This window comes from Mastigoproctus giganteus, chromosome 8, assembly GCF_048544385.1.
Source record: "Mastigoproctus giganteus isolate SK-2022 chromosome 8, ASM4854438v1, whole genome shotgun sequence".
Classification (NCBI taxonomy): domain Eukaryota; kingdom Metazoa; phylum Arthropoda; class Arachnida; order Uropygi; family Thelyphonidae; genus Mastigoproctus; species Mastigoproctus giganteus.
The window spans coordinates 124,540,946-124,568,689 of NC_143582.1; the positions used below are offsets into that span (position 1 = coordinate 124,540,946).

Sequence of the window (27,744 nt, forward strand, 5' to 3'; positions counted from 1 at the left end):
GCCAGCAAAGTTTCTATATATCATTGACAAATCCACATGAGCTATCCTAACAGTATGTCTGACTACTCAGAGAATTTCATGTCTGACTGCACAATTACCCCCAGGCCTTTTTCATTCTCCACTACCCTGTGTGTGTAGTACCACACAGTTGATAAATTACTCTGGGGGGTTGCTGCTACCCATGTGCAGTATCATGCATTTGTCAATGTTAAACTTCAACTGCCATTTCTCGGCCCTCTGATTATAGTAAAGATTCTCAATTATTTGGATGTCTTTGCTGTCTAGGTTTATCTGGTGCAGGATAGCAAAAAATTTTCTAGGTTGAACTTTGTCAAATGCTTTTTCATAGTCTATGAAACAAGCATAGACATCTTGTTGCATTTCTGGACATCTTTCTATTAATACTGAAAGACTGAACATAGCTTCTCTGGTACCTACACCCTTCCTAAATCCAAACTGAGTCTTCCCTGTTTCCTTTTCACATTTACCCTGGATGCAAAGATAGATTATTCTTAAGAATATCTTTAATGTATGACTCATGAGGCTGATAATTCGATATTCTGCACAATTTTTTGCAATTGGCCTTTTTGCTAATGGTATATGTATTGGAAAACTGCTAGTTGGGTGTTACAAAGACTAATAGATTAACAGTAGCTGTAAGCAGAGGTGAAAGTGATTCTTGCACTGTTTTTCTTTCACATACCACAGCCTGAAAAATGAAGTGTTGGAGATTACAAGTCTTGCTGGGGGCAATAATGGGTTGTGTTAATACATGGGTTGTGTTAATAAGCAAATACATGGGTTGTGTTAATGTTACTAAAAGCAAAAACAAGTACATGTATTCTACTTGCTTGTACACTAATTCTAGGAGAAAGTATAGTAAACAAATTTTATGTAGTACTAGCTAAGTCAACAGTTGCAGACAGTAGGGATATCAAAATTATGTCACCACTCAGACATATTCAATGTGAAATTTGAATATGGTGAGTACATTGTGTACAGGACAGGTAGGGGTGAGTAATGCTGTTAGTTAAGAAATATAGAGTCTAAGGTGGTGCACCCAGATGATGTGGGTGACCAGTGCAATGTTGAGTCAGTTTGGTGTGACATAAGCACTGGGAAAACTAAAATGAGAATAGCGGTCTGCTATAGGCCAAATGATGACTATGATGAGTAAAATGAACAAACTACACAGCATGTAGAGTTGACCAGCAGCTCTGAATATCTTATAATGTGTAACTTTAACTTTCCAGATATTTACTGGAATTTGTAGGTTGGTCACTCACACAATAGCCAGACTTTTGTTGATACATTAGATGACTTTTTTCTACAGCAGCATGTTAGAGAGACAAGAGAAAGCAATACTTTTGATATGATTATCAGCCGTGATTTATCATACATGAAGAATATTCAGATAAAGGAACCACTAAGTGTCAGTGATCATAATATACTGATATCAGATATACTTAAAGATATAACTACTACTGTCAAGGATAAGGGGATGGGATGGGACCAACTGATGATATTACTCACTGCAAATTCTAAATGGAAGGCATTAAGGAAAGTAATCATAGAATCTACTAAGCTGTTTATGCCATCTAAGAAATACAGTTCAAGTATTACACATAAATGATGTCATATGAATTGATCAGACTAATGGCGGAGAAGAAAAATTCATTTGATTATAAATTAGCAGAGAACATGGAATCCTACAGCAAGTGCATATTAGTCTGCAGCTAGGTCACTGGGGAAGAGGGTGGGTAGGCAAATTAAAGCAGATTATGAGTTCTTGCAAAAAAAAAAAAAAAAGATGTAGCAAAAAATATCAACACTAGAAGAAAACAGATGAACAAATTGGCCCACTAGATATGAGTGGACCAATTTATGCATAACTTTTGATGATTCTGTTCAGGTTGCTGACAAACTAAATAAATATTTTAAATCGGCATTCATGTGTGAAGAAGTTTTTAGGAATGGGAACACCAGAAGAATACAGAGTTATAACTGGAAGCTGAATAATTTTGTTATAAGTTTTCTGCTCATAGATTTTGTTATAAGCTTTCTTCTCACTTATAACAAAATGATTTTGTTATAAGTGAGAAAAAAGAGAAGAGAAATTTCTGGCTGAAGCTAAGTAAATAAGGCACCTTAGCTTAATTATTGACCCTAGACCATAATTATGAGCACATCCTTGGTTTCAGAGGAGGTTTCTCTGGATTGGAGGTGTGCAGTTGTGTTCTCCTCTTCATAAAGAAGGTTCAAAGGGCAACATGAGCAATTATAGCCCTGCAGCTTGACTTTTGTTCCCTGGAAAATAATGGAATCAGTGGTTAAAGAAATAATGCAAGATCTTCTTATCAGGAATAGAATGGTTCAGAAATCACAACATGAGTTTGTTATAGGGGATCCTTACTGACCATTCTGATTAGCTATTAAGATGCAAATAATTTTGACAATATATTTAGATTTCAATAAAGCTTTTAACTCTTGTGCACAAAACACTGCTGTACAAATTGGAGAAGTGGGGCATTAAGAGCAAATCACTGATATAGATAAAGGGATGGTTTAGTGGCAGAAGGCAGAGAGTGGTTATAATTGCACTGCTAATCTAGGATTAATGTTATTAGTGGAGTCCCTTGCTGTTTATTGTTCAGAAGATACAAAGGTTGGCAGGATGTTTGATGACAGAAATCAAGGAATACAGATTTTAATAATAATAGTATTCACCATTTAGTGCAAGGAAGACATAGGCTTTTGCTGCATTGGCCAAAAAAAAAAAAAAGAGTAGATAAGAAAATACAAATTATATTCTCCCCTCCTCATATAGGTAACTATCCAGTTGATCTTTGAATTTATCCAAAATGTCAGCCTCTGTAGTTTGAATTTATGCCCCCTAGTTCTGGAATTCTTTATAACAGAGAAAATCCCACTTTCATTCGTTTTACTAACCCTCTCAGAGCCTTATAAACCTCAATCAGGTTACCTGTGAGGTGCTTATTTGTCAAGCTCCATAGTTCACATAAACAGAATGTTTACTCATACAGTCACCCTTTTGCCAATCACACCATCCAAATTGCCCATCTTTGGACCCTTTCAAGAAGCTCAATGTCTTTTTTTTTTTTCAGATAAGGTCTCCATCCTTGAACACAGTAGTAGTAGTAGTGGCATGTGATGCAAGAAAGCAACTGTATGAGCTTATGCAGCATCAGCCAAAAAAAAAATAATAATAATAAATAAATAAAAAAAATAAAATAAAAAAATCACACCATTCCCTCCAAATGCCTGTCCAGTTCCTCCTTAAATTTATTTAACCTGTCAACTTCCACAATGACAGATGGAAGTTTGTTCCAGCAATTGACCACCCGCTGGCTAAAGGCAAATTTCCGCACATCCATTCTACATCTGTCTTTTCTTAATTTGAATTTATGCCCCCTTAGGTTGGTAATCTGAACAAGTGGAAGGATCCCATCAGAATTCAGCATGCTCAACTCATTCAAGGCCTTATATACCTCAATCAGATCACTGCGCAGGTGCCTAGTCTCCAGCCACTGCAATTTGCAGAACTTAAGCCTCTCTTGGTAAGAGGATCCCTTCATTCCCCTCACCAGTCTTGTTGCCCTTCTCTGTACATGCTAAAGTAAATCTACATCCTTCCTAAAATGAGGCCTCCAGACCTGTACACAGTACTCAAGGCGTGGCCTGACCATTGCCTTATACAGAGGGACAATCACCTCCTTCTCCCTGCTAGAAAAATTCCTATATATCATTGACAAAACCCCATGACCTGCCCTGGCAGCCTGTCTGCATTGCTCAGAAAACTTCATATCTGACTGCACAATTTCCCCCAGGTCTTTTTCATTTTCTACCACCTTACGTGTAGTACCACACAGTTGGTACGTTTCTCTGGGGTTAATTCTACCCATGTGCAGTACTTTACATTTGTCAAGGTTAAATATTCCAAATGTGATCTTACATTGCCTTATACTTCTCTACAGGATAATATAAATTATCCTGTAGAGGATAATTTATCATCAATAGGACACTATGGGCTTTCCTGACCATCTGTTTACTCTGCTCAGAAAACTTCATATCTGCCCATATTGTAACTCCCAGATCCCTTTCTTCCTCAACTGTTTTTAATTCAATCCCATAAAGTGTATAATTTATTTTGTCTTGCCATTCCCCAAGTGTAAGACCTTGCAATTTGCTGCATTAAAACATAGCTACCACTTTTCTGATCATTTTTGAAGTCTCTTCAAGCCATCCTGAAGAGGTGCTGATCATTAGAAGAACTCTACCAATCCTTACAGGGACCTCCATAGCCAGGTGAGCAGGAGCAGTGCATAGCACACACTTCTTGATTAGACCAGGGTCCGAGCCCATGATCACCAAATACAGAGGATGTGGAAAGGAGGGAATGACCACCACATATCCCCAGAGCAATATGGCCTTAGTTGCTAATGCTCCTAAAAACCAAATAACAACAACAAAAACAACAGCCAATCCTTACATCATCTGCAAATTTTGACATCAAGCCTTCTACTCATTGTCATTGCTGATTATAAAAATGAGAAACAACAGTGGTTCAAGAACCAATCCATGGGGAACCCCACTCCTGACATTACACCATTCTGAAGAATATCCATTAATCACATTTGACTCAGTCCGTCTTATGAGGAACTGAGTCAAATGCTTTGCTAAAATCTAAATAAACAACATCACAATTGTTCCCTAATCCATGTCTACAGGCTATTCATGAGGTAACTGTGTCAAAGCACTTCCTTTCACAAATATACGTGGTCTCAATTCTAATCTCAACGATGTCCATTCCCACTTGCAGTCTGCCAAACCCCATGTACTTTTTCTGACAGAATCTGTTATCGGTTGATTCACTGATTCAACTACTGCTCATCTCAGATGCCCAAATTATTCGCTATATGATTCCTTTCGCCTCAAAGGTACTTGTGCATATGTCCATTCTGATATTCCCTGTCAGAGACCTGGAAATTGAAATCTCCTCTCTTTGATCTTCTCTGGCTTAAAATCTCTCTACCTCATTGTGTCAAATTCATCTGTTATCTCTACCGTTCTCCCAACTCCACTAAACACTTGGAGCTCTTTCACTTCTTTGCAACTTTACTCTCTTTGCAACTTTACTTTCTCCAGTCCAACTTTCCTAACAGTGAGGTAATTTTCCTTTGTGATTTTAATTTTCACAACTCCAGCTGGCTTCCGTTTTCTGATCACACCGACCCAGCTGGTCGAGATGTGAGGCTTTTGCAATTACTAATGACCTTGGACAGATTATTCATTTACCTACAAGAATACTGGACAATCCTAATCATACAGCCAATATGCTTGATCTTTTTCTCACAAACAACCCTTCTAAGTACACGGTCGAAGTGAGAGGTCCTTTAGGCACTTCAGATCACAACTTGGTGATTGTCTCTTCTCCAATCTCATGGCTATTCCCAACCTCGTGTTGTTTGGCATTACAAGAATGCAAAATAGGATGACCTGCAAGACTTCTTTTCTTCTTTTCCTTGGTTGGATTACTGTTTCAAAACTTCTGATGTCATTTGCTCAGATCATGTCAGTGAAATTATTCTTGCAGGAATGGAATCCTTTATCCCACACTCCACTTTAAAATCTCATCCTTTATCTAAACCTTGGTTTTCCAATAAATGTGCTAAGGCTGTTCAAGAGAAGAATGTTGCATATCGTAATTGGCTTGTTTCTAATTCTTCAGTTTTATTTTCTGCCTACACCAAAGCTCGTAACAATTGTAAAGCAGTTACTAATCAGTCCAAACTAGAGTTTGAACAGGCTAAGAGTAGAAAAATTGCTTCTTGCCCTAATGGTAGCTGAGCATTCTGATCCCTTGCCAGAGCTGTTGGCCGCAACTTTTGCCCATCTCTGCTCCCACCTCTGTCCAAACTAGATAGTTCTGTTGTCACTTCAGCCAAGGATAAAGCTGACCTGCTAGCATCCCATTTTTCTTCTAACTCATATATTAATGATCTTGGTAAAACACCTCCCACCATTCCCAACACACTCCATTCAATGCCTCCTGTGGTCTTCCGTCAAAAGGATGACAGAAGGATTTTGACGAATCTTGATGCTAAGAAAGTTCCAGGTCCCGATAGTATTTCTCCACTTGTTCTCAAAACCTGTGCTCCTGAACTTACTTCTATTCTTTGCTGCCTTTTTTCACTTTCTTATTCCAAAGGTGTTTTTCCTTCTGCTTGGAAATTTGCTCATATCCAGCCAGTTCCTAAAAAGGGTGACAAATCCCTCCCATCCAATTATTGCCCCATTGCAATTACTTCTACTCTTTCTAAAGTAATGGAGAAATCAATTAACTGCCAACTATTAAACTACCTAGAACCCTTCCATCTGATCAACGATCGCCAGTATGGATTCCATCAGTGTCGATCCACTGGTGATATTCTGGCTTATGTTACTCATTTATGAACTATTTCAATGGAAAGGTTTGGAGAAACACAAGTAGTTGCTCTTGACATCTCAAAGGCCTTCGATTGTGTTTGGCATAAAGGTCTTCTAAACAAGCTCCCATCTTATGGTTTGCCAACTGTTTTTAGTAATTGGTTATCCAGTTTTCTCTGTGATCGCTCACTGAGGGTGATGGTAGATGGCTCTCTGTCTTCTAACTTCTCCACTAATGCCTGTGTCCCCCTAGGTTCAGTTCTTTCCCCCACTCTTTTCCTTTTGTATATTAATGACCTTCTTCCATTGAATGGAAATCCTATTCATAGTATTGCCGATGATAGCATATTGCAATCCACTTTCCATTTTGAGAAACCTTGTCCTGCTCAATCAGCTTCAACTTCTTGAAAATCTGCTACCAATTCCTTAAATGCCAATCTTTAGGTAATTCTCCAGTGGGGCAAAGACAACTTAGTTGATTTCAACCCTTCTAAAATTCAGTCTTGTCTTATTTCTTGCAAAAAGGATTCTTCTGCTCCTATGCTTATCTTTAGTGACACTCCGATTTCTAGACAAAATGATATATCTCTTTTGGGGATTTCCCCGACTTCTAATCTCTCTTGGTACAAGCACATTACAAATATTGCTTCCTCTGCATCTAAAAAATTTGGTTTTCTCTTTCGCTCTCGGCGTTACTTTTCTTCCAAACAGCTACTCACTCTGTATAAATTGCAAATCTGTCCTGCCATGGAATATTGTTCCCACATCTGGGGTGGTGCCCCCAAAACCACTCTCAGGCTTCTTGATTCCATTCAGAAGATGGCAGTTAGGTTAATTAATGATTCATCTCTAACAGAGTCTCTCCACTTGCTCTCTCATAGACGTACTGTTTCTGCTGCATGCCTCTTCTACAGATACTTCCATGGGCACTGTTCTTCTGAATTGGCTTCTATAATTCCCACTCTCTCTTTCAAAGCAGTCCAAACCTGTGCCGCCACCAGCCAACATCCATTTACTGTCCAACTTCAAACTCACAGAATCAACTTTTCTTCTTCCTCATTTATTCATTCAACTGCTGTTTTCTGGAACAACCTTCCCTCATACGTATTTCCTGAAAATTACAATCTACAGAAGTTCAAGTCCAGTGTCAACAAATATCTTCTTTCGTCTTCTCAACCCCCAACCCAAGCATGGTACTAAGTACTATAGGTTCTAATACCTCTTGTGTTTGGGGTTTACATAAAAAAAAAAAAAAAAAAAAACAGCCTAATAATTTAGTTTAACATGTTTTTCCCTTAACAAAACCACGTTGTTTGTCCTTCAGAATGCCCTACTATTTCTAAATGTCCCTGGATTGCACTCTTAATCACCTCTAAGATTTTCCTTGCCATTGAAGTCACACTAACTGGTCTGTAGTTACTGACTTCATTCTTAGAACCACCTTTATGTATTAGCAATATGTTGACACTTCTCTAATCCAAAGGGATTACTCCAGAGTCCAAAGATGCCATCATAATTAACTTCACTAGTTCAATATGCTACCTGGCAACCCCTCTCAAATTACTGCGTATATGTTATAAACTCTGTGAGCCTTACTGAAATGCCTGAAGGTTTTTCTAATAAATAGTCATCAGTAATTTTGAAATCACTAATTTCAAACTCACTTGCACAGCCTCTATTCAGCATGGAGGGTCTTTCACCATTAAAGACCGATAAAAAATACCTATTTAATTCATCAGCAACGTCAGCTGGGTTATCTAAGGCTTTCCCAATACACTAGGGTCCTATTTGATTCATTCTTTTCTCCTTTGTATTCACATATATGAAAATTCCTTGCCTTCATTCTTCGCTCTCTTAGCTAAAGCTTTCTGATACTCAGCCTTTGCCTCCATAACCTTATTTGTGGTACTGTTATAAGTATTGTATATCAACTTGTAAATCATCACTCTAACTTTCTCAAGCTGTCTTTTTCTGCTCTGTTAGACTAGCTAGTCCATATTCATCCTTTCTGGCATCCTCCTGCTGCAGTATTTTCTTAATGGTATGTATGCATTCATGGTGTCTGTAATTTTTGCTTTAAAGCTAATTCATACTTCAAATGTATTGGGTCTCCCTCTGCAATCCACCCAATTAATAGATGTCACAGAGCCTTAACTGTCAAAGTCATCTCTTCTGAAATTTATCTGTGCCTTTAACTAATTCACATCATTTTTCATCTTCTGGTTGACGAATTTGGGATCTCTGCTTGACAAGGTTTCTGTACTTTAAGCCCTGTGTTGTCATCTGATTCATGAGTAATGATTAGATCAAGAATATTCTCACCCATTGTATTTTCTCTAACATATTGATACAAATACTAATCATCTAGTTTATTTTTAAAAAATTTTCTCCAGGATGACTTTTTCCCTCCCACTTATTCCAATCAGTCTAGGGCAGATTGAAGTCACTTATAATACATTCATGCTTGCTTGCCCATTCCACCTCCGTGTAGAGGCTCTTGTTATACTCTTCACAATCTTCTGGTCTGTAGCAAGATCTAGAAAAATTAATCTGATGGGTCAAGAAGTGGCAATTGACATTTAAAACTGATAAATGCAAGATACTTTATCTTTAACTAATGCAGCATCTTTTTGGCAGCACTAATCCCAAAATGGCATACCAGTTAGGTGGTACTGCGCTTGAGGTGGTGGAGAATGAAAGGAACCTGGGGGTACTTGTACAGTCTAATATGAAGTTCTCTAAGGGACCTAGGGGGGGTACTTGTACATGACATGAAGTTCTCTAAGCAGTGCGTACAGGCAGCTAAAACAGCACGTAGAGGTTCTGTCAGTGATATAGAGGAACGTTGTCAACAGGGACAAAGAAGTGATTATCCCATTGGGTAAGGCAATGGTTAGGCTGCATCTTGAGTACTGAAAATATTTCTGGAAACCACATTTTAAATCAGTACTCCTAGGAGGGTTCCCAACAAGTTTTTCTAGTTTTTTCAGTCCATGCAACATGCAAATCAGCCCTTGAACACACACTTGTACAGATATAATAAGTCCTCCATGGCAGTATAGTGGTTTGCCACTTGTTACTCATTTGGAGATATATGGGTTTGAATCCCATCAGAGAAGGAGAGAGGAATTCTTAAAGTCTTCTTCAATTGGGCCATGCACAGCAAAATAAAGAAACACCACATCTAAATTACATGCAACTCAGAATTACTCTTTAAATTCAAGTGCCATTCAATGATTAGTGAAAATACTTTTAATATACTGTGCATCCAATCCATTAATAATACTTTTGGTTGAAGTCACATAATTCTGTGCTACAGGAATACTTGACTGCTACAAAATAAATAATAAATAATGTGAGCAAAATGAAATTCATATATCTCTGTTCTTTATAATGTAACTTGCAAGCAGATCTGTGAATGAACTTAGCTCTGTTAAATGATAATGTTTAAGCTAGTGCTAAAATACTAATATGTGTTAAGTGATGCTAAGTAAACCTTTTAGTATAGGCTTACTAAGCACAGGATAACATAGCTTTATGATAACATTGTTCATGTTTCTACATTATATGGCAAATTTTCCTTTCTATTGTCTATTACACATATTTATATCTACATATATTATAATTTATAAAATTAGATTTTATAAATTTTCAACAAAAATTAACAACTGTTGCCAGGTGTCTGGTTTTACCCAGACAGTTCGGTATTTCTGCTTACTGTCCAGTAAACAAATTGAGCAAATACCACAACATAAATGTCCAGAATTTTCTCAGTTTGTGTAAATTTTGTAACATATAAATTTTGCAGTTGTTTTTGTTGTTGTTGTTGTAGGTAGATTTATGTTCTGTAATCTTTATTATTCTCAGATAGTAAATAGTAAAGTTTCAGCTGGTTGAATGAAATTTGAATTTCTATGGACTGAAAAAACATAATTTCTGCATTGAATCTCTACCAATTAACTTCTTTTTTTTTTTTTTCTACTATATCAATCAACTGTTTAGATGTTAAAGATGCTTTCTCTTAAACAAAAAGAAAACTGTGCAATGAAATTTAATTGGGTTTAATTGGGAAGAAATTTAATTTTTTTTGTGCTATTCTTTCCTCATGTGTGCAGTGTTTCTATGGAACATTCCAACAAACTTGTCTATTTTCGTATCTAATTTTCAGTTTTTTACAAAAATTAGATGCAAAAAACTGAAAGTTTTGGATAAATGAAACAGGAAGTTATAGATATGTGAAACTGATAGCCTTCTGGTTTCTCTGAGGTCACCTGGCAACCCTATTCACAACAGTTGTTACCAAAAGTACAAGAGGAAACAGTTAAAAAGTCTAATGGTTTGCATACAAGCAAATGAAATAAATTTGCTATGTATAAAATTTAACAGTTTTATTGCAGGTGTCATGGTTTCTGCTGGCAAAGAAACAGCATTGCCTTTGGAGGCAGCATTTGGATACCAAAAAGGAATCGTGGATAGAGTTCACGTAGAAGGAAAATCCAGTGAAAACAAATGTGGAAATATACATCTTACCCCAGTGCCTGTTATTTGGACTCTTTATTCAAATCTTGAGGTATATATATCTATGTATTAATATGCTTCTTTTTTTCTTTGTTTTTTTTTTTCAATACATCCAGGTTTACGTTTTTGGAGAAACTTTATTTCACAATACTTTTTTTAAGTCTGTTTTTGTATAATGATTTTCATGCATACTTATAATGTAAGAGGTAGAACTTTTACATTAAGAAACAAATTTTAGCACAGTGAAACCTTCTCATTTAAAGTCTTTAAAAATACTCGAATGAGAATATTAATGTAGCTGTATTTGTTTACAATATGAATGCATTACTTTAAACAAAATTCCCACAGAAGCAAACATATAACTTACTGTACAGTATTTTGAACATAGTTATGTCAACATCCAAATGATCTTTTATGGTGAAAGCAAGTTCAGCCTTCTTGTAATCTGTAATTTACATTTTTTTTATTATTAAAATTTTGTTATGCATCACTATATGTGTATGTATAAAATATCTTAGTATTTTCTTCATTGTTAAATTAAATAACTCATTATTACAGTTATAGAAAGGCTTTGTACAGTAGTCTTGAGCTTCATGTTTGTAACACCAGTTCACATAGGGAGTTGAAGGTAATATTTAAAATAAGAATATAGATATTCCAAATCTAACATGATCTGTTTCATTCTTAGGAAAGTTGCAAATATAAATACATTGGCAATACATCCATTTATTTTAAAAAAGCTTATTATCACGAAAATTAGTCTTCAGATTACTCACGAATTGAGTAGAGTTCATATTCCAAATTTCTCGGCCACACATTACATCTTAGTGATGCTTATATTATTGAAAATCTACATTTTGTATATAAGTTAAACTTGAAAATCTATGAGTTAAATCTTCCCAATTCAACCACAACCGTACTTAATGCACATTGTTCTGTCAACCATTTGGGTCCTTGCTGGACAGACAACTTATGCGATTGAGACCTGCCAATATTCGTAAAATTGGACAAATGCTAAACTATTCTGATTTTCTCTTATAGAGAATCTTGGTCCCCATTTTGAATTTAAATCAGTGTTTTGAATTTAACCAAATTGAAACAGAATAATAAATAGGAATTAAGAAATATTAAAATTTTGAAATATTATATTTTAAGTCAGGAAATCTCTTACCTGGGATATTTTTCAGGAATATCTGCATGCCATAATGTTTTTTTCATACAACTTGGGTATTGGATAAAATCAATTTTTAGCATTAGCATTAGTAAAGGCACATTATGCAAGAAAGCAAGCTTATATAGCATCAGCCAAAAAAAAAAAAAAATCTAATTTCACCTATCCACTCACTCCAAATGTTTGTCTAGTTCTGCCTTGAATTTGTTTAAGCTATCAACTTCTATAACGACAGATGGAAGTTTGTTCCAGCAATCAACCACAAGCTGGCTAAAGGCAAACTTCCATACATCTATCCTACAACTGTCTTCTCTCAATTTGAATTTATGCCCTCTCAGGCGATTATTCTGAGCAAGAGGAAGAATCCCATTAGCATTAAGCATATTCAAACCATTCAAGGCTTTATACACCTCAATCAGATCACCTTACAGATGCCTAGTCTCCAGACACTGTAATTTTCAAAACTTAAGCCTTTCTTCATAAGAGAAACCCTTTGTTCCATTCATTAATCTTGTTGCCCTTCTCTACACTTGCTCCAGCAGCTCTACATCCCTCCTAAAATGAGGCCTAAAGACCTTTTTACAGTACTCAAGGTGTGGCCTGACCATTGCCTTATACAAGGAGATAATCACCTCCTTATCCCTATTAGAAAAATTCCTGTATATCATTGACAAGACACCATGAGTTACTCTTGAAGACCGTCTGCACTGCTCAGAAAACTTCATATCTGCCTGCTCAATTATCCCAAGGTCCTTTTCATTCTCTGCTACTATCAGTGTAGTACCACACAGTTATACAGCACCTCAGTAGCCAGGTGGGCAGGAGCAGCAGTGCGTAGCACACGCTTCTTGATTAGACCGAGATTCGAACCCTTAACCACCAAATACTGAGGATGCGAAAATGTCAGGGAATGACCACCGCATATCCCCGGAGCAATATGGCCTTAGTTGCTAATGCTCGTGAAAACCAAATAACAACAACAATCACACAGTTGATATATCAATCTGGGGTTACTGCTTCCCATTTGCAGTACTTTACATTTGTCAATGTTAAACTTCAGTTGCCACCTCTCAGCCCATCTACTCAACTTTTTTAGATCCTGTTGCAGCATCGTACTGTCATTACTGTCATTAACAAACTTGCCAACCTTCATATCATCAGCAAACTTGGACATTAAGCCTAATGCACCATCATCAGTATCATTAATAAATACACAAAAACAACAATGGATCCAACACTGAACCCTGAGGGACTCCACTAATAACATTAGTCCACAAAAAGCAGTGTCCATTGATTACCACTCTGTCTTCTCCCACTCAACCATCCCTTTATCCATAGCAGCAATTTGTCTACAATGCCACACTGCTCTAATTTATGCAGCAGTCTTCAATGTGCAACAGTATCAAAAGCCATTCTAAGATCCAAATATATGATATCAAAGTTATTCCCTGCATCCAGTTCCTTTGTGACACCATCATAGTTTCCAATCAAATTGGTCAGACAAGGCTTCCCCCTTAACAAAACCATGCTGTGTATGAGATATAACTGAACTATTGTCTAGATGATCCTGCAGCACCTCAGTTTAACCAGTGCCTCCATCAATTTCCCTGGAACAGAAGTTAAACTAACAGGTCTATAATTACTTGTGTCAGCCTTTGATCCTCCTTTGTGAATTGGGGTTACATTTGCACATCTCCAGTCTATGGGTACCTCCCCTGAGTCCAAAGAAGCTCTCATAATTATGGCTAAGGGTTTGCTTACTTCCTCTGCTGCCTCCTTTAATATAACTGGATAGATCCCATCCACCCCAGGTGCCTTTCTTGTGTTTATCTTCAACATTTTCTCCTCCACTTTACTCTCAGTTATTACAAGATTCTCTAGCTTACTGCTAGAGTTGAATACACCTCTGGCATTCCCCTCGCTGAATAACTCCTCATGTGTGAATGTCGATGCAAAATATTCATTTAGTTTGTTAGCTACCTGAGCAGGATCATCAACAGTTGACCCATCGATATCAAGGGGACCAATCTGATTCATCCCCTTCCTTCTAGAATTTACATAAGTAAAGAACTCTTTTCTGTTTTTCTTTGCATCCCTTGCCAAAGATTTCTCATAATCTGCCTTCGCCTGCCTAACCTCCTTTGTAACTTGTATCTATCATAGGCTTCTGTGTCATGTGTTAATTTGTATGTATCCCATGCATTTTTCTTCTCTGCCATATGTCTCATTAGTTCATTTGACCTCCATTTAGGCCTAAACCTTGAACAATATTTCTTAGTTGCTATGAAAAGCCTAGTAGTTTCCAAGATTAATTCTTTGAATGCTTCCCATTTTGAATTTGCTGTTGGTAACATCATCAGTTTGTCCCACTGTATAGAACTTAAAAAATCTCTGAGACCACTGTTGTTACCTTTACAAAACCAAAAACCCTTCCCTTTACACCTGATGGTAGCTATCTCTTTGAGTAAATATCACTTTAGCACACTGTGATCACTGCCACCTAGTGGTTCATTCATCTGCAGATTCTTAATTCATGAAAAATCACTATTGATAATCAGATCAAGAGTATTACTCCCTCTAGTTGCCTCCCGAACATGCTGATGTAGAAAACAATCATCCAATAAATCCACAAAAGCCTTGCTAGTGTGTGTGAGTGACCAGCCCCCAAATTCCAGTCAATATCTGGGAAATTAAAATCCCCCATTATAAGACTCTCTGATTTACTGGCCCACTCTATTTTCCTGTACAGTTTCTTATTATACTCATCAGAGTCATTAGGCCTATAGCACACATCTACTCTCATTTTTATTTTCCCAGTGCTTATGTCACACCAAATTGACTTGACACCGCACTGTCAAGCCATGTCGATTGGCTATACTTCCTTGGATTTTGTGTTTCTTAACTAATAGCATAACCCCTCCTCCCTTCCTATCCTGTCTATCCTTTCTGTACAAACTGTACTCCCCAAATTCCATTTCTGCATTCCTTATATCTGTATGACAGAATGTCTCTGATATCCCAACAATAACTGCCTTTGATGTTTTGACCAACACCTCAAATTCATAAATTTATTTACCAAACTCCTTGCATTGGTGTACACACACAAGTATACATGCACCTGTTCCTATTCTTAGCTACTCCATCAGAGCCCATATGTTTACTTGTACTGCAATGACTCCCAGCAGTCTCTAATATCCCAACAATATCTGCCTTTGGGGCCTTGATCAGCACTTCAAATTCATCAAATTTATTTACTCTACTCCTAGCATTGGTGTACATGCACCTGTTTCTACTCTTAGTTACCCTATCACAGCTCATGTATTTGCTTTATTCCAGTATGACTCCCAGCAGTCCTGGAAATCCCCATTGCCTTGCTTTCCAGGCTGCTGCTCAATTGCATTCCTATAGAAGCAGTGCAAGAATCACTTTCACCTCTGCCAGCAGCTACTTTTAATCTATTAGTCCATGTATTCCCCCCAAGGTAGCAGTTTTCCAACCCACCTAACTCTGCCTCAATAGCATCAGCAAATATTCTTGCACCCTTTCTATTTAAGTGTATCCCAGGCTGAGAAAAATTCTACCCTTTGAACCTTGCACAATTTCTCCAAGGTAAATTGTTCGACAAGGCTCCCATCATATACTCCCTCCTATCATGTCTGGGGAAAATTGCAGACACTTTCAAATTCAACTCTAATTCACGGCAATCAACCACCCACTGGCTAAAGGCAAACCTGCACATCTATCCTACAACTGGCTTTCCTCAATTTGAATTTATGCCCTCTGAGACGGTTATTCTGAGCAAGAGGAAGAATCCCATCAGCATTGAGCATGCTCAAACCATTCAAGGCTTTATACACCCCAATCAAATCACCTCGCAGGTGCCTAGTCTCCAGACACTGTAATTTGCAAAACTTAAGACTTTCTTCGTAAGCGCAACCTCTAGTTTCATTCGCTAATCTTGTTGCCCTTCTCTGTACTTGTTAAGTAATTCCGCCAGTCTCCTACTCTTAATATCATTAGTGCCAACGTTTACAACAATATCATCTTTTGTGCCCTTAAAAGAGGATATCTGCTCTACAACATCATCAACCTTTGCCCCTGGCAGGTATACCCTGATCCTGTTCCTCCTATCATTTTTGCACAGTACATTCCCCGTTTCCCTGACAATAGAGTCACTGACAACTACTAGTTCCTGTGGGACTAGCGCATTCACAGTTGCTAAACACAAGAAAGTAATAGTTCTCAAAGGCATAAACTGTAATGATATAGAATAATGCTTGGTACAACTAAATTCTTTTATATTATGACATTAGTCAAAGGGGATAGTTATAATACCCTATAGGAAATAAACACCTCACAATCCTGAACTTTTTATATAGAGTGAAATGTTTGTTTTTCCAAGTTAACTATACTGTGTAAATATGCCCCTTGGCTCATGCTGAAGAAAAATATGTGGGATGCATATAAAGCAAACTATCAGGTTGATACTGGCCTACAGTATATATAAAGAAGACATCAATCAAGTCATAAAGGAGTTTAGGCAAATTGCAAGAAGTCTCTTGCAAATAATGCAAATAGAAGTACGGATGAACTATTGATAATCCTACTCAGGTTGCAAATGAACTGAATATATATTTTTCATCTACATTCACACACGAGGAATTTAAAGATGGAGATGCCAGAAGTGTATCACATTCTAACAGAGAACTAAATGATTTTGTTATAACCAAGAAGAAAACAGAAGAGGAATTGTTGAAGATAAATGCAAAAAAGGCATCTGGGAGATCTATCCAGTTATAGGACCTGTTCAATTATATTGAGAGGAAACAAAAGAGGAGATCAAACCTTTAGCCACAATTATGCAAGCATCTTTGGATTCAGGGGAGGCCCCCAAGGACTGGAGATGTGAAAATGTATCCCCAATTCACAAATAAGGATCAAAGAGTGAGATACGTAATTACAGACCTATTAACTTGACTTCTCTTCCAGGGAAATTAAGGAGTCACTAGTTAAAGAATTAATACAGAATCCCCTAGACAGGGATGCAGTCACAGCATGGATATGTTATGGGATGATTTTGTCTGAACAATGTGATTTGATGCTATGATATAGTAACAGAGGAAATGGATGAAAAAAATAATATTGACATCAAATACTTAGATTTCAGAAATGCTTTTGACACTATTTCACATTAAGGACTGCTTTACAAATTGGAGCATTGGGACATTAAGAGCAATTTACTGTAATGGTTAAAAGGATAGTCGGGGGAAAAGACAAAGGGTGGTTATTGGCAGGTACTGCCCTTCTTGGCCCTTTGTTATCAGTAGAGTTTGTCAGGATTTAGTCCTGGACTGATTACTGCTTTCTATATTTATTAATGATACTGAAATATGTTTTAAGGGCTTTAGCCTCAGGCTGCGTGAGATTTAGACAACGTACAAGTTAGTGCAAACACATCATATTAGTATGCAGCTAAACTCTGAATTAGCAAAAATATGCAAAGGCACTAGGATACCTACCCTAACCAATGAAGGGCCAAATAGCCCTGAAATGATGCCGTTTGGGTAGTGATATCCACTGAGAATAAGTAACAACAGCCTTCTCCTTTGGTGAAGCGTTACTTATTCAAAGTAGTACATTATCATGGGAACTCATTGTGAAAGTATTCACAATATGAGATATAACTTAAACGATGCTGCCTTTGCATATTTTTGCTAATTCAGAGTTTAGCTGCGTACTAATATGATGCGTTTGCTCTAACTTGTACATTGTCTAAATCTCTTACAGCCTGAGGCTAAAGCCCTTAATGTATTTCAGTCTTAATTTATATTATACACCATCAGGCATCTCTCATATTGTGCAGTTATACTTCATAACTGTTTTGTCATCGCTGCATCACTAGGGTACCTACCCACCCACCGAAGAAGGACCAAATAGCCCTGAAATGGCACCGGGGGGGGGGGGGGGAGCCTGATGATGTCCAGAGTTTCCAAGAATAGGTAACAACAGCCTTCTCCACTGGAGAAGCGTTGTCTATTCGAGGAGAGTATGAGTTTTTGAATGGTGTGAGTTGAAGGAGTTATTGTCCCTTTCATTCTTCTAAACCATTTCTTTTCCTCTTCCACTCCTACTATTACTTTCCCTCTACCTTTTTGCTTTTCTAAGTCTAATAGGGACAAGTGGATAGTCGAGTTATTATCCCACACAAATACAAAATAGCCCTGAAATGGTGCAGTCTGGGTGGTGGTATCTGCTGAGAATAAGTGACAACAGTTCTCGTTTGATGAAGCGTTACTTTTGAGTAGTTTTGGAATCTACCAGTGATTTATGAACAATATTCTTCAATCCATTCAACAAACTGCCCCTCTTTGACCAGATCTTTCTTGACATTCCAGTGTTTACTCCTTTCCTAACTGTCCTACTCACACAAAAAGCAAGGCATTTTTGTATTGTAGCCGGATTGCTGTCCAAGTATCACTTTAAAGTCAGCAAAGATCTGCTGTCCATGTACTTTATACTTAATATTTGTCAACAACCTCTTTGAGTTCTCATATCTTTCAAATTCACAGAGTGAGTTACTGGAATAGTTATTTACATTGTGAAGTAAACACACCTTTGAGACTCCTCTTTGATGAATCAATAAAAAGGCTCCACTGTATAGAATTGTAACTAAGTACTAAATAGTTCATTAAGTCATTTATATTACTGCAAAAAAACTGCCATTACATAGATCCTTACGAAATAGTGTAACATAATATATCTCAAGCTGATAGCATAAGGTATAATAAAAAACTATTGTTGACATAAAACTATATAAAATAAAACTATAAAAAAAATTGAGTGTAGGAGTGTGTTATAGGCCTAATGACTCTGATGAGTATAATAAGAAACTGTACAGGGAAATAGAGTGGGCCAGTAAATCAGAGAGTCTTATAATGGGGGATTTTAATTTCCCAGATATTGACTGGAATTTGGGGGCTGGTCACTCACACATTAGCAAGGCTTTTGTGGATTTATTGGATGATTGTTTTCTACATCAGCATGTTCGGGAGGCAACTAGAGGGAGTAATACTCTTGATTTGATTATCAGTAGTGATTCTTCATGCATTAAGAATCTGCAGATAAATGAACCACTAGGTGGCAGTGATCACAGTGTGCTGAAGTGGGATTTACTCAAAGAGGTAACTACCATTAGGGGTAAAGGGAAGGGTTATTGCTTCCGTAAAGGCAACTACCATCGACTGAGACAGTATTTAAATTCTATACAGTGAGACCAACTGATGATGTTACCAACAGCAAATTCAAAATAGGAAGCATTCAAAGAACTTATCGTGGAAGCTACTAGGCTTTACATACCAACTAAGAAATATTGTTCAAGGTTTAGGCCTAAATGGATGTCAGATGAACTAATGAGACATATGGCAGAGAAGAAAAATGCATGGGATACATACAAATTAACACGTGACACAGAAGTCTATGATAGATACAAGTTGATCTGTAACCAAGTTACAAAGGCGGTTAGGCAGGCGAAGGCAGATTACAAGAAATCTTTGGCAAGGAATGCAAAGAAAAACAGCAAAGAGTTCTTTACTTATGTAAACTCTAGAAGGAAGGGGATGAATCAGATTGGTCCACTGGATATTGATGGCTCAACAGTTGAGGATCCTGCTCAGGTGGCTAACAATCTAAACGAGTATTTTGCATCGACATTTACACATGAGGAGTTATTCAGCGAGGGGAATGCCAGAGGTGTATTCAACTCTGGCAGTAAGCTAGAGAATCTTGTAATAATTGAGAGTAAAGTGGAGGAGAAATTGTTGAAGATAAACACAAGAAAGGCACCTGGAGTGGATGGGATCTATCCAGTTATATTAAAGGAGGCAGCAAAGGAAGTAAGCAAACCCTTAACCATAATTATGAGAGCTTCCTTGGACTCAGGGGAGGTACCCACAGACTGGAGATGTGCAAATGTGACTCCAATTCACAAAGGAGGATCAAAGGCTGACACAAGTAATTATAGACCTGTGAGTTTAACTTCTGTTCCAGGAAAATTAATTGAGTCACTGGTTAAAGAAGCACTGCAGGATCATCTAGACAAGACTTCAGTTATAGCTTGGACACAACGTGGTTTTGTTAAGGGGAAGTCTTGCATGACCAATTTGATTGGATACTAGGATGCAGTCACAAAGAACTGGATGCAGTGAATAATTTTGATATTATATACTTGGATCTTAGAAAGGCTTTTGATACTGTTGCACATGGAAGACTGCTGCATAAATTGGAGCAGTGTGGCACTGGAGGCAAATTGCTGCTATGGATAAAGGGGTGGTTGAGGGGGAGAAGACAGAGTGTGGTAATCAATGGACACTGCTCATCATGGACTAATGTTATTAGTGGAGTCCCTCAGGGTTCAGTATTGGGTCCATTATTGTTTTCTGTATTTATAAATGATATTGACGATGGTATATCAAGCTTAATGTCCAAGTTTGCAGATCATACGAAGGTTGGCAGGATTGTCAAGGACACTACTGACACTATGCTGCTGCAACAGGATATGGAAAGGTTGAGCAGATGGGCTGAGAGGTGGCAAATGAAGTTTAACATTGACAAATGTAAAGTACTACATATGGGAAACAGCAACCCAAGAGCAACATGTCAACTCTGTGGTACTACACTGACAGTGATAGACAAAGAAAGGGACCTGTAGGTGGTTGTGCAGGCAGATATGAAATTCTCTGAGCAGTGCAGATGGGCTGCAAGAGTAGCTCATGGTATATTGTCAATGATATATAGGAATTTTTCTTGCAGGGATAAGGAGGTGATTATTCCCTTGTATAAGGCAATGGTCAGGCCACATCTAGACTACTGTATACAGGTCTGGAGGCCTCATTTCAAGAAGGCTGTAGCACTGCTGGAAGGAGTACAGAGAAGGGCAACAAGATTAGTGAATGGAACAAAGGGGTGCTCTTATGAAGAAAGGCTTAAATTTCCCAAATTACAGTGTTTGGAGACTAGGCACCAGCGAGGTGATCTGATAGAGATGTATAAAGCTTTGAATGGTTTAAGCATGCTCAATGCTTATGGGATTCTTCCTCTTGCTCAGAATAATCACCTGAGAGGGCATAAATTCAAATTGAAGAAAGACAGATGTAGGATAGACGTGCGGAAATTTGCCTTTAGCCAGCGAATGGTTGGCTGGTGGAACAGACTTCCATCCCTTGTAATGGAAGTTAATAGACTAAATAAGTTTAAAGCTCAGCTATTTTGAATGAACAGAGGGGTGAAGTGGAAGTGGTTTTTTTTTTTTTTTGGCTGATGCTGCATAAGCTTGCTTTCTTGCATAAAATGCATCTATTAATGCTAGTGATAACTAGATAGCATAATACATAGCACTGTATTAGGAATCTGTTAGCTTAGTATAGTATTATCAATTAATCAATAAAATTTATTAATCTTATTAAATTTCATTGTTAATTAAACTGTATTTAAATGAGAATCATGACCCAGACTACAGCTGCGAAGCAAAGTTCACAGAGTAGCAGGAGTGCTGTGGCTCAGAGGAGAAATGAAGGTCGCAATTCTCCAACATGTTATAGTCTCAAAAAATGTGAAATGTTTGCAAACATTTTGGCAACAGGACATGATCTAGCTAAGGAGGATGACTTTGGGTGTGCTAGGTGTGTAGAGTGCCAAGGAATTAGGCACCAACTCTGCATTCTGATGGGTGTCTATGAGAGTTCAAGGTGTGGTGTAGATGCCCTCAAAGAAATTAATATGAGGGACCCATCAAACTCTCAGCTGCCAAACTCAATGCCAGATCTCATTCCTATACAGCAGGCAACATAGAGACAATCTCCAAGGCAGAATGCACTGGTCCCACAGGAACTGGTTATTGTTGATGACTCTATTGTCAGGAAGACGGGGAATATATTATGCAAAAAGGATAGATGGAACAAGCCCAGAGTATGTCTGCCAGGGGCAAAAGTTGATGATGTAGAGCAAATATCTTTTAAGGGCACAAAAGGGTGATATTGTTGTACATGTTGGCACTAATGACTTTAAGAGTAAGAGATCTGCAGACTTACTTAACAAGTACAGGTCAATGTTGAAAAAAAAGTTGAGTTAGAGTTAAATTTGAAAGTGTCTGCAATTCTGCCCAGACACAATAGGAGGGAGTATATGATGAGAGCCTTGTCAATCAATCCGGCCCCAGAGAGATTGTGCAAGGCTCATGGGGTAGAATTTTTTCAGCCTCGTCTGTGTTTGTTAACAGGAAAGATTGTTTCTACAGGGATGGGATACACTTAAATAGAAAGGGTGAAAGAATATTTGCTGATGCTATCGAGGCAGTGTTAGGTTAGTTGGAGAACTACTAACTTGGGGGGATACACAGACTAAAAGACTAACAGTGGCCACAGTCACAAGCAAAAGTGTTTCTTGTACTACTTCTATTGGAATGAGCAGCAGCCTGGAGAGCAAGTTGCTGGGGATTTCCAGGACTGCTGGGAGCCATAGTGAAACAAGTAAATACATGGGCTGTGTTAGGGTAACTAAGAATAGGAACAGATGCATGTATACTTGCATGTACACCAATGCTAGAAGTATAATTAATAAATTTGATGAGTTTGAAGTATTGGTCAAGACATCAAAAGCAGATATTGTTGGGATATCAGAGACTTGATGTTACACGGATATCAGCAGTGCAGAATTGGAATTTGGGAAGTACGTTGTGTACAGAAAGGATAGACAGGACAGGAAGGGAGGAGGGGTTATTCTGTCAGGTAAGAAACACATAAAATCTAAATGCATCCAATTGACATTGGTGGACAGTGCAATGTTGAGTCAGTTTGTGTGAAATAAGCACTGGGAAAGGGAAAATGAGGTGTGAATTATAGGCCTAATGAATCTGATTTGTACAATGAGCAATTGTGCGAGAAATAGTGGGCCAGAAAATCAGAATGTCTTATAATGAGGGATTTTAACTTTCCAGATATTGACTGGAACTTGTGTGTTGGTCTCTCGCACACTAACAAGAATTTTGTGGATTTATTGGATGACTGTTTTCTACAGAAACATGTTCGAGAGGCAACCAGAGGGAGTAATACTCTTAATCTGATCTGATCATCAGCACTGATTATTCATGCATTAAGAATTTGCAGATAAAGGAACAACTTGGTGGCAGTGAACACAGTGTACTGATGTAAGATTTACTTAAAGATGTAGCTACCATAAAGGGCAAGGGAAGGAATTTTGCTTTTGTAAAAGTGACTACAGTGGTCTCAGGTGGTTTTTAAATTCTATTCAGTGGGATCAACTGATGATGTTACCAACATTGAATTCTAAAGGGGAAGCCTTCAGGGACTTAATCTTGGAGGTTACTAGGCTTTTCATACTAACTAAGAAATACTGTTCAAGATTTAGGCCTAAATGGATGTCAGATGAACTAATGAGGCTCATGGGATGCATATAAATTATCGGGTGAAACAGAATCCTATGGCAGATATAAGCTAGCTTGTAATCAACTTACAACGGAGATTAGACAAGTGAAGGCAGATTACAAGAAATCTTTGGCAAAGGATGCAAATAAAAACAGCAGCAAAGAGTTCTTTTCTTGTGTAAATTCTAGAAGGAAAGGGATCAATGATATTGATCCACTTGACGTAGATGGTTTGACTATTGATGATCATGCTCAGGTAGCTGATAAACTGAATGAGTATTTTGCATCTACATTTGTGCATAAGGAGTTATTCAAGGAGGAGAATACCAGAAGTTTATCAAACTCTAACAAGACACTAAGTGATTTTGTCATAACTGAGAGCAAAGTGGAGGAGAAATTGTTGAAGTTAAATATAAGGAAGGCACCTGGGGTGGATGAGATCTATCCAGTTATATTAAAAGAGGCAGCAAAGGAAGTAAGCAAACCCTTAGCCATAATTATGAGAGCTTCCTTAGACTCAGGGGAGGTCCCCATGGACTGGAGGTGTGCAAATATATCCTCAATTCACAAAGTGGATTCAAAAGGTGACACAAGTAACTATAGATCTATTAGTTTAACTTTTGTTGCAGGGAAAATAATGGAGTCACTGGTTAAAGAAACATTTCAGGATCATCTAGACAAGACTGCACTAGTAGTTAAGACACAACATGGATTTGTTAAAGGGAGGTCATATCTGACCAATTTGATTGAATACTATGATGTGATCACAAAGGAACTGGATGTAAAAAATAATTTTGATATCATATACTTGGATTTCAGGAAAGATTTTGATACTGTGCACATGAAAGACTGCTGTACAAATTGGAGCGGTATGGCATTAAGGGCAACTTGCTACAATGGATAAAGGGATGGTTGAGTGGGAGAAAACAAAGAGTGGTAATCAGTGGACACTGCTCTTCATGGACTAATGTTGTTAGTGGAGTTCCCCAGGGTTTGGTGCTGGGCCCATTGTTGTTTTGTGTATTCATCAATGATATTGATGAGGGTATATCAGGCTTATTGTCCAACTTTACAGAAAATACAAAGGTTGGCAGGATTGTTAATGACAGTAAAGACAGTATGCTGCTACAACTGGTTCTAGATAAGTTGGGAAAATGGGCTGAGAAGTGGCAAATGAAGTTTAACCTTGACAAATACAAAGTACTGCATACGAGTAGCAGTAACTCAATGGAAATGTTCCAATTGTGCAGGAAGATATGAAGTTTGCTGAGCAATGCAGATGGACTGCCAGAGCAGATCATGGAGTCTTGTCGGCGCCTCCGTAGCCAGGTGGGAAGGAGCAGCAGTACGTAACGCACGCTTCTTGATTAGACCGGGGTTCGATCCCGTCACCACCAAATACGGGGATGCGGAAAGATCAGGGAATGATCACTGCATATTCCCGGAGCAATATGGCCTTAGTTGCTAATGCTCCTAAAAACCAAATAACAAACAACAAACATGGAGTCTTGTCAATGATATATATATATATATATATATATATATATATATATATATATATATATATAGGAATTTTGCTAGCAGAGACAAGGAGGTGATTATTCTCCCGTACAAGGCAATGGTCAGGCCGCACGAGTACAAAGAGGGGCAATAAGATTGGTGAGAGGAACAAAGGGGTTCTCTTACCAGGAGAGGCTTATATTCTGTAAGTTGCAGCATCTGGAGACTAGGCACCTGCAAAGTGATCTGATTGATGTGTATAGGGCTTTGACCAGGCTGAGCAAGCTCAATGCTGATGGCATTCTTCTTCTACTTTAGCTTAAGAACCTAAGGGTGCATAGATTCAAATTGAGGAAAAACAGTTGTAGAATAGAGGTGCGGAATTTTCCCTTAGCCAGCGGATAGTTGGTTGTTGGAACAGACTTCTATTTCTTGTTGTCAAAGTTGATAGCTTAAATAAATTTAAGGCTGAGCTGAACAAGCATTTAGAGTGAGTAGATGAGTGAAATGAGAAGGTTTTTTTTTTTTTTTTTTTGCTGTTACTGCATAAGCTTGCTTTCTTGCCTCGTATGCCTCTGCTAATGCTAACATCTTCCAGGCAGACCTTGATGATCTCATTAGGCAATTGTCATCCCCTTTACTAGGGGATTTTAATGGACACAATACTATGTGGAGTATTGTGTCCATTAATGGAAGGGGTCGTCACTCATCCAGAATAGTGCTAACATTAATGGAAGGGGTCGGACTACAGAGCACATCATGCTCGAAAAAAACAGTGACTTGGCCCTTCTAAATGTGGGACACAACACTTTTTTTCACATGCCTGTCTGTACATTTACTGCGATTGATCTCTCTATATGCTTTCCCTCTCTCTCCTTCCTCTTTGTACATGGGAAGTTGAAGACAACCTTTATGGTAGTGATCACTTCCCCATGACATATCTACCCTTTGCAATGGGAGACCAAGCCAAGGGATATCACATCTTGGATATCATGGTGGAAGACTGATCACACTGACTGGAATGCCTTTAAAGATCTGGCATCGTTTGATACCATTACAGTCAGCAAGGAGCCAATTAATTACACGGTAAAGCACATTGCAGACAGACTTGGTGCCTCCGTAGCCAGGTGGGCAGAAGCAGCAGTGCATAGCACACGCTTCTTGATCAGACCTGGGTTGGAGCCTTTGACCACCAAATATATGGAGGATGCGGAAAGGTCAAGAAATGACCACCGCATATCCCCTGAGCGATATGGCCTTAGTTGCTAATGCTCCTAAATAACAACAACATTGCAGACACCTCTGTCCAAGCAGCGGCAATTGCAATTCTAAAGACATCAACTCAGTTTCCATCATTTCTGAAACCATGATGGAACAGAGAATGCACAGCAGCAAGAAAGGCACAAAACAAGGCACGTTGATAATTTGTTGATATCCTACCACAGAAAATCCAATAAGCCTTCAAACATTCACATGCCAAGGCACATTATATTAGACATCTGAGTCAGAAAGAATCTTGGATCCGCTTTGCATCTTCCATCAGCCGGGCCATGACACCAAAAGTCGTCTGGGACAAAGTCCAGAAAATGAAAGGGAAATACACATCACACCCTTTAACAATCCTAGAAAATAATGGATGTGCAATCGCAGACCCAACTGCAATTGCAAACACTCTTGGAGAGACATTTGCCAATGTGTCTGCTATAACATCCTACACCCCAGAGTTTCTGACCATCAAACAAAAATTTGAAAAGCAGCAATTGAAGCTAACCTCAAATGGCTGTGAACAATACAACCAGCATTTTAGAAAATGGGAACTGATGGTAACACTCTCTTCTTCTCAAGCAAGTGCTCTTGGGCCAGATGACATCCATTATGAGATGGTTAAACATCTTTCATCAGAATCTGTGGATTGTCTGCTCTGTCTCTACAATAGGATTTATATCAAAGAGCAGTCTCTGGACTCTTGGTATAAGTCAATCATAGTTGCCTTTCCTAAACCAGGAAAAGATCCAAAGATACCATCTAATTATCATCCTATAGCTCTGACCAGCTACTTGTGCAAGATCCTGGAAAGAATGGTCAACACTAGACTCGTGGTTTTTGAAGACTAACAGTCTTCTTTCCACAACACAGTGTGGCTTCCGAAAAAATAGGTCAACATTCAACCATTTAATCTGCCTGGAAACATCTGTCTGTGATGCTTTCTTGAAACGCGAGTGTCAGGTATCAGTTTTCTTTGATATGGAAAAAGTGTACAACATGGCTTGGAGATACAGAATTTTAAAAGACATATATAACTTTGGTCCTGGGGGATGCCAAAGATGCCATTGCCACCTTTATTAAAAATTTCCTCTCAAACCAGTCATTCCAAGTTCATGTAAGATCCGCTCTCTCGGCCATTTTGCCAAGAGGAGGGAGTTGCTCAAGGATCACTACTGAGTGTAATGCTTTTTGCTATCAAAGTTAATTCTATCACTGAACAACTTACTCCAACCATAAACAGTGCCCTCTTTGTTGATGACTTTAGCATCTTTTTGCAGTCATGTAACGTGAGGGTTATCGAAAGGCAATTGCAGCACGCCATTGACCACGTGCACCCTTGGGAAATGGCCATTGGTTTCATGTTCTCACCTCAGAAGACTGTTTGTGTACACTTTTGTTGCAAACA

General features: G+C 38.2%; 1 protein-coding gene across 1 annotated transcript in view; it reads left to right on the forward strand.

The window, feature by feature from the left end:
- The window catches only part of LOC150081798 (axotactin-like), a 638,696-nt gene that overhangs the window by 546,669 nt on the left and 64,283 nt on the right, over nt 1–27,744 (forward strand). Inside the window, exon 28 of the mRNA XM_090378896.1 lies at nt 10,845–11,017. Within this exon, the coding sequence (XP_090235022.1) occupies nt 10,845–11,017 (173 nt within the window). The remainder of the gene's footprint in view (nt 1–10,844; nt 11,018–27,744) is intronic.